We start from the raw sequence: 14,608 nt of genomic DNA, 5'->3' as shown, positions 1-14,608 counted from the left end.
TTTTTTTCTTTTGAAATATTACCGAAAAGCCGATACAAGAGAAGATATAGAGTTCGAGAAGTGTGCCTGTTTTAGTAAAAGCTAATTATGACACTGTTTGTAAGCATTTCCTGAGAACATTTACTATGGTAAGGTTTATTTTTTTTACATCATATAAAAGTAGAGATTTTGATGAATAAAAGGCTCCCAAAGTTTTTGAAAAAAGCTGATATTTTGACGGGTAACTTTTCGATTGAAAATTAGGTTGTTTTTTTGGTATTAATTCAAAATAAGGCGAAAAAATAAATATTTTCAATCAAGTAAATTACAGTGTATTTGGGACATAATAAAGCAAGTTTCTACCAAATGTCGTAGAAAAAAAATAAATTTTGAAGTAGTTAAAAATAAAAAACCAAAAACTTGATTTTTTGAATTTTTCACCTAAATTTTGAGGTTATGTGAAAAAATTGTCAATACAAAAGTTGTAGATTTTTTTATTACCTACAACTTTGCCATTGAACTTTTTTCCGTAGGACTTGTAGTTTTGTCGGAAATCGAGAGAAACCATTTTTTTCTCTCAAAAGCTCCCCCCTCCCACTTCCCGAACTTGGATTGACCGTAATTTATTTTTCCTTTAATTTTCATCATATTCCCCTCCTTTTCTAATGGGTTTCATCCGACTGCGATTTTTTTGCACTTTTTATTATTTTTAAAGGGATCTACCCCAGTGTATATAGGTAACTGGTAAATACAAGATGAGCTATTTACTTACCTAGTAGAGGTACCAACCGTAAAATAATTTGGTTCAATTTTACTTATTATGTAGAAATTGATGTATATGTAGCTAACTACTTACTTATAATTAACATAAAATATAGTGGACTATTCCTTATAATAAGCAAACATTTAACGAATAAATATTCTAAAACACAAACTTAGAATAAACCACAATACAATTGTTTAAGTGGTCACATTATGTAAATTGGATCATTTATCAAATAATTTCTAAATAATAGCCTACTCTTATATAAATTGCGACAATAGAGTATCGAGACAATATTATTGTTAACTGTTTTATCAAGCATGTCGTCAGAATTATTAGATGATTTGTTTTTTGGTAGAGCTAAGAAAATAATGTCAATACTTGGAGTATGGATTCCTCCAACTAAGGAAAATACTCTCCAAAAATTATACAAAATATTTATGCTAATATTGCAATATTCATTTTTGTTTTTCCAAATAATCTACGTCATGCAAGTTTGGGGCGATTTGGAGGCGGTGTCGGAGGCTGTATACCTGTTATTCACCCAGGCTTGCTTGTGTTGCAAAATTACAGTATTCCACGTGAATATTGATATAATCAGAATGTTGATTGTACAGATGAACAGTGATGCATTCAAACCCCAATGCAAGCCACATATTTGGTAAAAAAAATATTAATAATGGCCTATCTTTTTCTAAGGTTCAATACGGCAATACTGCCCAAATGCAAATTTTGACAAAAATCTATACTCTCACAAAATTTTAAAGTCCTAAAAAGCAATTTTAACATAGCCCTTCCCGGGTTCTTGGAATCTGGTTGCATATTATATTTAGTTCCTGATTCTTCATTGTACACCTGATCCTAGACCTTCGCAAGGCTACCAGCACTGCTGAATAAGGATCATAAAACCCACCTAAGGAAAAATCTGATGGCTGTATTTATTTTTCAGCATTTTAAAAAGACAAGCTAGGAAGATAAAGCGTTTATTGCTATCATTTATAGTTGCTGCTGAAACAATTTGTGGTATTTGGGGAATAAAACCATTATTCGATGATGTCGGCATCAGAAAGTATCCTTTCGATATGTGGTAAGCTCTAAAAGGTTTTGTCTAAAGAATACAAGCTGCCGGATGGCTTTCGTCAATTATTTTTCATTGCTTTCACTTTCTCACCGACTTTTTTACTAGGATGCCGATAAAACCAGACAATTCTCCACAATATGAACTGGGCTACATATTCCAAGAGCTAACCATTTGCATGAGCGCGTTGATGTACTTCGGGGTGGACAGTGTCGCCATCTCTATGGTCATATTTGCGTGTGCGCAGATGGAGATTATTATGAACAAAATGATGAGCGTAAGTTCGTACTTATTTGAATTTATTTCAATGAAATTGGGTTGAATAATTTACAGATTATACTAATATCTCTATGCTCTTCGATCCTTGTGTAATTTTAAATTAGTTATTAAGAAAATAAGTTATTTTTCGTATGATTTTTTTTATATTCTTAGATCAAATCCTATAAAGATAAAGATGATGATGTCAGAAATCGGACCGAATACTATGCAAGAGGTAATGAGAAATTAATAGAGTGCGTGAAGCAGTATCAAGCGGTGGTAAGGTAAGTACTATGGCCATCGTGACTGAATTGTTGTGAAGAGAACTGTAAATACTACGAGAAAGGAATTTATTAAAATTTTCTTTGCCTACCTTAGTTACCTACTACTTTTTTTATCATTTTAGATTCACCGAATTAGTTGAAGATGCGTTCCATATTTATTTCTTATTTCAACTAACGGGCACTGTTGGAATTATTGTAATGAGCGCTTTTCGAATTTTAGTCGTAAGTATAGTGGTATAATTTTAGATGTGTTTCACTTACTTACTTTAAAAATCTACCTACGTAACTAGATACCTATTTCGCTATTGGAATTAAAATTTATTTACGTTTAACCTGGTATTTTTCGAATTACTTAATAGTTCATACAATATGTATTTTAACAGGTCGAGCAGCATAGCATGTTGTTTATATCCCTGATAGTGTATCTGATAGTGATGACGAGTCAGATGTTCCTCTGCTGTTGGAGCGGCCATGAGCTTACAGCCACTGTAAGTATGGATAATGGATATATCGAAAAAAAATGCTTATTAGTTATTATTTTGAAAGCATAACATACAACGAGTCGTTAAATGTGAGCGCAGTTGTCGATCCCCCTAAATTTAAGGCTCCTGGACCATTATGCCACCGGATCGCCTCCTTAACAGTTATCTTATAGGTAGGAAAATAAAAATATGAAGTCGGTTAAAAACTATGGTACATACTTAGAATGCTCTTAGAAACCTCTTTGATTTCTGAGTGAATTAATTAGCTAGTCATATAGTCTACAATCTTTTCGCATACTCAAATGAGATATTATAGAATTAACTACTTTGTTCTATTTGATATTGATTGATTGATTAATAACGATATATTTATTCAGAGTGAAGAATTACACACAGCACTATACATGAGCAAGTGGTATGAACAGGACGTGAAGTTCCAACGCACGTTGTGTTTCGCGATGACGCGCATGAGTCGCCCGCTGGTCCTTCGAGCCGGACATTATATCAGCTTGTCACGGCAGACGTTCGTGAGCGTAAGATTTTTGCATAAAAATAATATTTTCAATGAACTTTTAAAATGTAACTTTTATTGCTATAAGCTATTATCAAATGTAAGATACATTGATTGAGATGCATGAGTTCTGAGTCGTGTCTCGATAGACCTATTGTACCTGACCTGCCTAAAAATATTTTAATTTGTTCTTCTAATGAATAATGTCATTACCTAATATCACTTTCCTTTTACAGATCCTTCGTATGTCGTACTCTTATATCGCAGTTTTAAATCAAACCAAGTAATAGATAGAATAGTAAAATACGCCGTACCTACACGTTAAATATTATAGTGTGAAACCACAAACAACATACGGCTATTATATAAATTATTGCTTATACTTTAAATTACTGCTTTGTTTAAGTTTGTAAACAAAACCTATTAGAACTTTGCTCTGTTAATTGCTGTTAATTCTTTGAAACTTTTATGGAAATACAGTATGATCACATTAATTTAGCACATTATAATATAACTAATTAAGTAGTTCTATTTTTGCATTGTATCTAGTGTAGGTAAGGGTAGAATCACGTAAGTAGGTACTTATGATGTAGTTTTTACACACGGTTCAAAATTTTCAGTGCAATTGTCAATTAAATTATTTATTTCTTTGAATATTACTAACTAATAAGATCGTTGGAAATGTTTTATAATCACTCCTATGTGTTTTATTTTTCACCATTGTATGTATTCATAATTCGGATTATAACATTTGAATATATATCTAGGTAACTACTTACTTTAACCAAAATGGGTATTTTTACCTTTATCACTTTCTTGTATAATTATAATTGTTCTTACTGAAATAAATAATTATAAATAAAAGGTAGCACCCTTTGATTGTGTATTAATTCTAAGCTATAAAACCTATCCCGAACATGAGTACTTCACGATAATCCATTAAAATGGCCACCAACATCGATCTCTTCTTGAGCAGACCTCGAATCATCTTAAAATATCTGGGCATTTGGATGCCTCCAGAGAAATATGTTATTTTACTTACCATGTACAAGTGTTTGGTTATGTTCACGCAGTTTTCCTTTATTTTATTTGAGTTTGTGTATGTTGCGGTGGTCTGGGGAGATATCGACGAAGTTTCTGAAGCTTCCTATCTTCTTTTCACGCAAGCCTCTGTGTGCTATAAGACAACTGTTTTTATGATGAATAAGGAAAATTTGAAAGATCTTCTTCGTTTTATGGTGGTGGATACATTTGCGCCACAATCCGTGGAGCATGAGAAGTGAGTTCAGAACAGTTTAGAAGTTACAATCTACGAATGCATTTAAATGTAGTGGATGAAGAAGAAAAAATCTCTTCTTTTGTACCTAGTAAAATTAGTAACTAGTTGCTATTGCAAATTAAGATTATGTAGCTGCCTACTATAAACACTTCATATAAAATAGTTCTCCTAGAAATGTGCATATTCAGTTTTCTAATGTTGTTTGATGCATTTGTACTTGGTTGGATAGAATGTGTGTCTGTAAAATTATAAAGTTTTTCTTAAATTATTAAATAACGCAGGATTCTATCATCTAAAGCGAAAACAATAAAAAATCTGTGCGCGGTTTTCTTAACTAGTGCCATTACTACATGCACCCTGTGGGCGATAATGCGTCTTTTCGATACAGCCGAAACGAGATTTTTTCCTTTCAAAATATGGTAAGTGTTCATTTTCTAAATATTGTAGTGTATGAATTTCATGTCTTAACATAATTCTGCATTGTGTGATGTATTTTTCATTGAAGTAGAAAAGTTTGGACAGCGCCGGTCGAAGTTCGCATTGAAGGTAGAGCCGAAAGTTCTAGTGGCGAGTTTACTGTGTAAATCATATTGTTTGTCAAATAACAAACATTAATAGTTACCTATTTATTCATCCGTGAATGACTTTTATTTTTGCATAGGATGCCAGTTGATCCAGAAAAGTCACCTCACTATGAGATTGGATATGTATATCAGATGATAAGTATTTATATCAGCGCTTTACTTTTCTTTGCGGTGGACAGCACAGCGCTTTCCATGATAATATTCGGATGTGCGGAACTTGAAATTATCATTGATAAAGTTAAAAAGGTACTTCGAAATAAATGCTACAGATATTTAGTTACATAGATTTATACATACAGGGTGAAAGGTAAGACGTTTGACGAATTTAGACAGGAGCTTCTACTCATGAAACTGAACAACTTTTGTTCTAAAACTTTGCTGAATTCGTAGAAAAAAATTTGGTCTTTGTATGGAAATCGGTCAGCTGATTAGCGAAGTTTGCTTACAAAATCCAATTTTTTTTTACGAATTCAGCAAAGTTGTAGAACAAAAATTGTTCAGTTTCATGAGTGCTCCTGTCTAAATTCGTCAAACGTCTTACCTTTCACCCTGTATGCACAATTTACATAAAATATTAAAAGGTTCTATAAACAACAAAATAATATACATATAAGTAAATAACAATACTTAAATTGTAAAATATGTTTCCCGCCAAAAATCACAAGTAATTATATATAAATTAGTTGCAGAGTATTCCAATGACTATGAGGTTAAAAGAAGATGTTTGTAAGCAAATGGAAAATGAAAATAATAAACTTTTGAATGAATGTATTCAACAACACCAAGCTGTAGTAAAGTAAGGCTTTAACGATTTATTGATGTCCTTATCAACTTACATTTTGGAAAAAAACATTGCTTGATGAAGTAATATTTTTATAACAATTGCTCTGTTTAGATTTATAGAAATGGTAGAGAACACGTACCACGCTAATATATTTTTTCAACTGAGTGGAACTGTTGGAATAATTTGCATCATAGGATTAAGAATTACCATTGTAAGTAAAATCATATTTTACCACAAATACATGCATTACGTGGAACATGAGAAAATTAACTGTTATAATGCGTTTGCAGACAGAACCAAGCAGTGTTCAATTCTATTCTATGCTCAATTACATGGTGACCATGCTGTCGCAACTCTTCTTATATTGTTGGTGCGGGAATGAACTGACTACAAAGGTATTTTTGAAAATATACTTGTGTATAAATGGCGTAAAATATAGAGGGTATGTTTAAGTGAAAGAGGAGTTACCTCAATGTTAACTTTGACAACTCCCAATAAGTTTGCGTGAGTGATTTTAAAAGTGAATAATCTATTTTTTTTTCTCTAAATAACGATCTCCTATCTTATTGTATTAGAGTCAAGAACTTCGGGAATATCTATACTTATGTCCATGGTACGACCAAAACGCTAAATTCCGAAGGTCGCTCATAATCGTGATGGAGAGAATGAAGAGACCTATAATATTTAGAGCTGGACACTACATTCCACTGTCTCGCCCTACATTTGTATCTGTAAGTATTATTTAAACAGATAAATCGAGACTCGATCTTAAAAGTAGCGATAGTGAAAGCTTTTTACTGAAGATACTAGGTACCTACTTAATGTCTTAGGTAAAGGCACTGCAGGTACATTTGACTATCTCAAAATCAGCTTCATGTTCCTTTAGATTTTCCTTAGAGCTTTAAATTAACTAGCATTTGAATAATTATTTATTGTCCATATAAAACGTTATCTTTCTTTTTCAGATACTTCGTTCTTCGTATTCGTACTTCGCCGTTTTAAACCAAACAAAAAATAAATAGTTATTTTTGAACACAGCATCAACAATTGCTCTAATATTATTTCATTTAAACATACTTATGCCATTATGAACACTCCTTCTAAATTCATATAATCCACCTTCAATTAATGCCACATTTGACTGACTACCAGACCAAGAATTTTTGTCTTTCTCCACAAAAGTTGGCTACTTGATCAAAAATTATTTTAACTTATAACTGAAATAAATAATTCTTAGAGATTTAAGGATAAATATTTGAAGAAAAACCACAAGATCACAAATTATTCGTTTATTTAATGATAGACTGTGTATCACATACGCGTAGTGTACATTTACGACATTAGGCAAGTGCTTAGTTTTAAGTTTACAAAAAATTATGAAAAAATACACATCTCCAACAACACCGAACGTCACAAAGTCAAGATATAAATTCGTGCGCTTAAATTAAAATACATTGTTAGCGTAAGGCGAGCGTTCAAAGTATTACAAGTTACAACCATCTTTAGAATATGTCGAAGTTTCCTTTGCGATACCAAACTTCTTTATAAACCACTCAATTACTCAAACGCTTCTCAATTTTAAGTGTCTCTCACATTTTACGACGACAGAATTACTTTGAAGTTGATCTCAAAATTGAGTTACGTCTGACATTTTCATGAGTACCCTCGTTTTAGCAAAAAGTGGAATGTTAAAGTGCTCATGCACGTTCAAATGTAATCGCTTTTAACTTCAATAGCTTTTTTGAAGTGAAACTTCTTTATCGGGGTTGGACAAAAGTTTAGTGTAACATTTTTGCGTTACGCCGTACGCGTGACATTTTTGCGTTACGCCGTACGCGTGACATTTTTGCGTTACGCCATACTCGTGACGTTTTTAAGGTCATAAAGAAGTTTCACTTCTTACGTGTGTACTCTAGTACACGCATACATTTTTTTTGGATTGTATTAAATGTAGGAAAATAAGTGGAAAGCTAAAACAATAGTAGGGCCTTAGCCTTAAGTACATTGAATGATAGAAATTAATTAAAAATATGCATGTGTACTTTTAAGTAATTTCTAGGAAATAATAAAAGAATATTGTCAAATTCATATTACATTCAAATTGATATTGAATAAAGCGAACATTTGGACATGTATTCGCATTTTAACAAAAGAATTTTCAATCGAATTGTTCGTCAGATACAATTTATATTTCATGAATACTATGACAATATATTGGGAACCGCTTTCTGAAAAATATCACAGCCAAAAACGATAAAATGTTTTATAAAATTCAGCGGGGTAAAGATGTTTCATACCAATTAAACATTTTTCTGTTCAATTTATGATATTTAATTTCGCATATAATTATTGTTATTCTTAGAAACGTTATTGAAATAGCCATCAGTCAACATCTTCACTTATTTGTTAAGCTCAGAAGCGGCCGCACATCACACCGACATAAAACACAAAATAGATAAAGAATTGAGAAAAATGTACATACAAATATCGTTGTTTTCAACGGTGTTACGTGCGGTTTCTTTATGAGTAATTTTGCGAGTAAAAGTAAGTTAAGGCATTGGGTTTATAATTATATCACAGCAATGCGATAATATCAATTCGTCCATTAATTTGCATCAACCTTTTACGAAATGTGCAACACAGAATTTTCTGAAGAATTCATTGTGTGAAAAAATTGTGTCGCATTAGCAAGGTAAAGCCCTTACAAGAGTTACAATGTTGGTAAAATAGTTAAGGTTTTCACTATTAATTTGCAAAAAATATTTTGTAAAAATATATTTCATCGTTTACATTGAAGGCGCACTTAAAAACCAGTAGTATTGTTTCAGTATTTCATAAAAATAATGTGTTACATTACAATAAAGAAGCGGCAAGAAAAATACAGTAACAAATATTATTTTTAATAAAATTCACAACATTTTGAAATATAAAAATTCGAATAAAAACCACAACCGAACGATATTAAAACAATTTAAGTTTATTTTATTACAATTCGCCCTTAAGACCTTAAACATGACATGAATAAGTACTGTATGTAGTACAGCAGATACTTAAATAAGAAAAATTGTTAAAAAGTGTAAGATATATTTTTAGGTTAACTATGACAATTAGTACAAAACTTGAAAAAGAGGTTCAAATAAAATTAATAAAAATTTAGTTTAATCATTTGTGTTCACCAAATCCCACATATTTTCGATAAGTAATGTTACTACACTATTTACCTACGCGTATTTATTTTATCTATAATTACAAAAATAACTACCTACTAGAACTGGACTAAACCTACCGTTGTTTATGCATTCAGTTCATATTGATACATTTTAGTTCATTTGGCTTAAATATTGGCTAAAGATAAAATGATATCGATTATTATAAACACTAACTAGGCAATTACAATATAGAACTCAAGATCTTGTTCAATGGAATTGAATAAAAGTATGGTCTTCCCTAGAAGCAGTCGCTATGATTCATTTAATATGGTCAGCATGAATTCAGAATAGAAAATAATTGAATAATTACATATCTACTAAAATACCATCCAACCCTTGTATTTTAATTGCTTCAATCAAACTGAGCAAAAAGCGAACAAATTCTCAAAAGTATAACGTAGTAATTAAGCCCTGTTAACGACATTCCATGTAAATACATACTACCAAATGATTTAATTTACCACATAATACTACTAAAGGTACTATTAGCATGCAACAAGCTTGCACGCACACATACATATAGAAACAAAATATGCACGCACGCATATACGCAAACGTGTACGTACAAGCGTGTGTGTGCGTGCGATATACACACACATGCCTGTATACATAGGTAATGTTTAACACACACGTAGGTCACACAAACACATGATGTACATTCATATGCAGAGTTGTACGTGCGTGCGTGCGTACGTGTGCGTGCTAAGTTTAAACCAATAGGAAAGTAGAGTTTACTGTATGCATTGTTGCGTTGTCAAATATCAAGTATGGGAGTAAATACATGGAATATCGCACAAGTTTAGCTGTTTTCGATGATGATACGCTATATTACGTTATAACGTTTGAGAATTCGGGATGAATGAAAAGCTAATTATACAGTTTCTAATTTGCACGAATACCTTAATAAATACAACGGTATATATAGACAATTTCACAACAAATTATGAAAATATATTTCTCCATTATACTGTTTTTATGTCTGGCTATTGGAAGTGAACTACCCGTTTTTAATGTCTTTTATTCATAAGAAATGCAGCATCGTATTTTGTATGACAACACCAACACACATTAATTTAAATAATAATTTCTACAATAATATTAAACAACAAACTATTGTGTTTGCTTGTGAGAAAAACTGAGCAAAATAAACTTGAGGTTTTGTAAGACACATCATGAAAAATTTCATTGTATCTAAAAATTAAATAATAAGCATAGAATTATTATAAATATAATCGCAATGCAATTCAAATTGTAACAAATTAATCGTTTAATTTTATATTCATTAAGTAATATCTTAATAAAACATTAATTTAATATATATACATCAAACAATAGAACGAGAATTAATTAATAAATACAAATATTATTCAACACAATTATAATATCAACAAAATTAATTTAATTCATTCAAATACTAAATAATATAATATAAAACAACTAGTGCCAACATACGTTGATAAATAATAATAATCGAAAGACCGAGTATTTAAATTTTGTGAAAAATAAGTACACTAAATAAAAATATGTAATTGTATGCAGACATTTAAAATCAATTAAATGAAATATTTAAAAAATATATCCACATTATTTGCCAAAATATATTATCAAGCGTACATAATTTTTATGTTCCCAAAATTATCCTGACTTACTCATTTAGGCATACTGTTATCAAAACTCACTTTAAAATAATACTATTATTTAGTTCTGAATAGAAAATTAATTAAAGATCAATTGTTGGTCAAACTAAGACCCAATTGAGAAATAAGCAAAAATTCTCACCTACATAATATACCTTCAAACTATTCACGTAAGAATATAATATTTATGTTGCAGGCAAATTGTATTATTTCGCCGTTTACAAATGCTCGGCATTTTGTAAACTGTTGAGAATTCTTGATCATAATTTTTTTGTCTGGATAAGAATGTGGGTAAGGTAAGGTTCGTATTTTTTGTAACCATACAGAAATAGGAGCACCCTGAACGTATTTTTGTGGACGTTTAAAAAAAAGTAAATTCTCAGCATATTACAAAATGCCGAGCGTTTACAAACGGCGAAATAATAAAATTTGCCTGCGACATTTATATTTGCTTCTAATATTCGTCCACAAATATTCTTTTAAAAAGTGTGCAATCATTGTTTTGTGCGTAACTTAACATAAGTGACGAATAAAACCATAAGTTCTATGTTATCTGAGAATCCAAAATAAAGCAAGCTATTTCGTTCTTTCACTATGGAATGCGCCTAAGTTGGAGCGAGACGCATAACAGTTTCGAGACTCCTTAAATTATTATGTCAATCAGACCTAAAATTGATACTATGTAGTTGTTTTTTAAATTATATTTTGTACTCTGTAGATTATAGGACAAGCAAGATTCTGTTTGAAGTGATAGTAGATTAGTGAGTAGAAAAGACGTTTAAATTATACATAAAATAAATATGAAATTTTAAATACTAAAACAACAATGTCCGTGCGAGCCAAAAGGATGAAAGCGGCAACAGTTTATCAGAACAATATTCTTAAACAATATCCCTTTGACTGGACCGTGGACGGGAACACAATGCAACCCGGCTGAATAGAAAAGGAGTGACAAATGTAAGCGTTCTTTACATCTACAACATCGAAAGCGACTTTTTCATTCATCCGAGTTACATCATCATAAAATTATTGGACATGCCTCTATTCTAATATTCTCTACGTTGAGTTAGTATGGCCTTACTACCGGCTGAATACTGTTAACTACATACCTGAGCGCTTGACTAGACAAGTTCGAAATACTTTAAAATCACCAACAAAACGGTAAAATAATATTACATAAAATAAAATTAATATGTCAAACAAACACTGTATCAATTGGAATCATGGGGGATTTATAAAATTTGAGCGACAACTTCGAATATCGATAATAATAATTACTTATAAAATAAATTCAATCAATCTTCTTTGCGTCCTCTCCGATGCACATTCGTTAAATAGACTCACCATCCTTGTTAAATTTAGTACCTGCGTATGAAGACGGTGTTCAATTAATAATACATATTTTTTATTAATATTATTGTGTAAGTATAATATGAATAGAGGTTTAAATTTGACGGCATGACCACAAAGCCGCAATCTCGACGAGCTAATATATAATATAAAAATATTTGTTATTTTTATAACAATTTCATTCAACAACTACTGAACCGTTTAAAAAAATAGACATATTTCACCAGAAGATAGATACACTATTCCTCCATTGACGTACAATAAACAACTACGTTTAAAAATGTCTGATTCAAAACTCTGCCGTCACGTTTATTAGGCAGAGTTTTTAGTGAACGTATACAATAGACTTTAAACTTATCTGCATCGAAATAAGGTGTTAATTTGAATCAGTGTTTTATACAAGCTGCTTGTATATTTTGACGATCTTTTAATTACCAGTATAGTTGTTTATAGCATGTAAATTTTTTATTATTATAGTCCACAATTTGAAACTAATTTTCCTAAGTTAGTGAGGTAATCACGCATAGTCAATATATGAAGTCCTGGTACATGATGCTGCGGACCAGCGACAGATCTAGTACCTGTATATACCCCGTAGCGTCTCAAACACCGAGCTCCCCATACTGCACGGACCACTTCTCGTACGCGGCGAGGCTGTGCGGCGACACCGACGGCCGGATGCGCTTCAGCGCGTCCATGAAGTCCTGGTACATGATGCTGCGGACGAGTGATAGATCGAGGCGTTTCACTTCCTCTGGATCTAGTTCTGTAAATAAAAATAATTAATTTAAGTAGTATGAAAATAAAGACGGCCTGATCCCTTACCACAGCAGTGGCAGTAAATATAATGGGCTGATAAAGATGACATTTAAGCTCAAAAATGTTTATATTATAGTCACACCCCGGACACTCCATACAAAATTATCGTTTTGACAGTCACACTGTAGAGCAAATGTGTGCAAAGCGTTAATAACGCTTTATGGTTGGCACATTTGTGACTAGCGTAAAAAAAAAAATTCACGTTTTTCTGATGAAATACATCCGTAAACAGCACATATCTAACCATTTTCTAGGAAAAACTATAATCACAAATCCAAAATAATAAAATTACTTTAAGTCAATTTCATTAATGTTGTCAATCTTCGTTGCGTATCGTCCCCGTAGAAAAATGTGGATCATTTTTAGGCTGATCGTGCGGGGTGAGGTAAGTGTTTAATTTTGGCGGGAGGCGGAGAGTGTCCGTTCTGTAGCGTTTAGCTACTACCATAGAAATCTAAATAACAAGACACTAGAAGTCGTAAGCGCGCGTGACCTTGTCGCCACTCAGGTGACTTTCACAACACCAGCGTGTTCGTCACTGTTCAGTTGCTCTGGAGACGTATGTGTATAAACATGGTGTGTTTCAGCATATCCCATTGCGGAAATTCTTCCACAAGTTGTAATTATACTAATAAAGGAATAATATTTCATCGGTAAATATTTCTTTTTTAGAAATAATGCCGTTTTTCCTTAAAATTATAGAATATTTACAAGTATTACGAGTGTCACCATAGTAATCGAAATAACAATGAATGACACAGTCTACCATTCTTATTATCACGTTTAACACAAATTTCAACCTTATTTCTATGAGTTTATGTTCAAAGTTATATCAATTGAAAATTGACAACTTCTGTTGTAGAAAAGCCGAATTTTTTCGTATTGGAACAAAAAGAAACAAAACGTCTCATATACTTAGGGATGTTATTCTAAAATAAACCGTAAATTCGTGCGTTAGGATCATCGACCACACAACCACTAGACGCCTAATAACAGACGAACTGTTTCTGTCAACGCATGTGTCTAATAGGACTTATAACCGCTGCCATGCGAAACGCAACTATCAGTTTCGGCCAGTTCCGTGATCTGTTAACACGTCCGAAAAAAACTAAAAAAAAAAGAAACAATGGCTCCTTGTAGTATTTAATGGTGTGGTAAAACGAGTAAAACCTCAAATTTGCAGAAGGACGGGATTACTTTTCATATATAAGTAGTTTGTTTGCGTATAATTTAAATATTATTACGAACAATATTTTATCGGAGTTCTTTTTACGCTGGTACTGGTCAATTGACAAAGCGCGTCGATTATAATTGTATCTCTTTCTTTCGTATGCACCTGATTACGCGTCCCTTTTCTTCCTTTTCTTCTATGGTGTGGCACGTGTAACTAGTGACGTACCAGTTATGATTGAAAAATTGTATCGATAATAATTATCGAAAACTATTTAGGTTCGCGATTTTATAAAAGTTGTTTTCAAAATTAATGACATGAATGACGTTGCATAATATAGTTATATTATAATATAAAATGTTAAGTTTTTGTAATAAAATAATATGAATACTATAACACTAAAAATAAAAATCGAGGTTA

General features: G+C 31.8%; 3 protein-coding genes across 6 annotated transcripts in view; 2 read left to right on the top strand and 1 right to left on the bottom strand.

Annotated features, from left to right (window-relative positions):
• Window positions 1-1,062: 1,062 nt before the first annotated feature.
• On the top strand, window positions 1,063-4,109 carry LOC149900481 (odorant receptor 70a-like). Its single transcript, XM_090112097.1, has 8 exons — window positions 1,063-1,403; window positions 1,692-1,829; window positions 1,929-2,097; window positions 2,253-2,362; window positions 2,485-2,584; window positions 2,746-2,850; window positions 3,222-3,377; window positions 3,592-4,109. Exons 1-8 carry the CDS (start codon window positions 1,063-1,065, stop codon window positions 3,640-3,642), a joined length of 1,170 nt encoding a protein of 389 aa, XP_089968223.1. The 3' UTR covers window positions 3,643-4,109.
• Window positions 4,110-4,299: 190 nt separating this feature from the next.
• Window positions 4,300-7,170, top strand: LOC149900480 (4-vinylanisole receptor-like). Its single transcript, XM_090112416.1, has 8 exons — window positions 4,300-4,634; window positions 4,916-5,053; window positions 5,296-5,464; window positions 5,902-6,014; window positions 6,114-6,213; window positions 6,293-6,397; window positions 6,578-6,733; window positions 6,968-7,170. The coding sequence occupies exons 1-8, from the start codon at window positions 4,300-4,302 to the stop codon at window positions 7,022-7,024; spliced, it is 1,173 nt and encodes a 390-aa protein (XP_089968542.1). The 3' UTR covers window positions 7,025-7,170.
• A 106-nt stretch (window positions 7,171-7,276) lies between these two features.
• spas (spastin) overlaps window positions 7,277-14,608 on the bottom strand; it is a 39,323-nt gene continuing 31,991 nt past the window's right edge. For 3 of the 4 annotated variants that reach the window (XM_090112411.1, XM_090112412.1, XM_090112413.1), the window contains 2 exons: window positions 12,780-12,964; window positions 7,277-12,213 (listed from right to left, as the gene is read on the bottom strand). In XM_090112411.1, coding sequence (XP_089968537.1) covers window positions 12,801-12,964 — 164 coding nt within the window. In that variant the 3' untranslated portion in view covers window positions 7,277-12,213; window positions 12,780-12,800. The remainder of the gene's footprint in view (window positions 12,214-12,779; window positions 12,965-14,608) is intronic. The other variant, XR_016457732.1, reaches the window with a different exon arrangement.

The sequence above is a fragment of the Colias eurytheme genome, chromosome 18 (genome assembly GCF_061535395.1).
Source record: "Colias eurytheme isolate Ceu_HAF_F1 chromosome 18, ilColEury1 Martin Lab GWU primary, whole genome shotgun sequence".
Classification (NCBI taxonomy): Eukaryota; Metazoa; Arthropoda; class Insecta; order Lepidoptera; family Pieridae; genus Colias; species Colias eurytheme.
Note: the sequence above shows the minus strand (reverse complement) of the source record. Positions and strands in the feature narration are given on the sequence as shown.

Coding starts and splice junctions, on each gene's coding strand:
- LOC149900481 (XM_090112097.1), top strand. CDS start 1,063: ATGTCGTCAGAATTATTAGATGATTTGTTTTTTGGTAGAGCTAAGAAA. Junction 1,404..1,691: donor CAATGCAAGCCACATATTTG/GTAAAAAAAATA, acceptor TTTATTTTTCAG/CATTTTAAAAAGACAAGCTA. Junction 1,830..1,928: donor AAGTATCCTTTCGATATGTG/GTAAGCTCTAAA, acceptor CTTTTTTACTAG/GATGCCGATAAAACCAGACA.
- LOC149900480 (XM_090112416.1), top strand. CDS start 4,300: ATGGCCACCAACATCGATCTCTTCTTGAGCAGACCTCGAATCATCTTA. Junction 5,054..5,295: donor TTTTTTCCTTTCAAAATATG/GTAAGTGTTCAT, acceptor ATTTTTGCATAG/GATGCCAGTTGATCCAGAAA. Junction 6,015..6,113: donor CAACACCAAGCTGTAGTAAA/GTAAGGCTTTAA, acceptor TGCTCTGTTTAG/ATTTATAGAAATGGTAGAGA.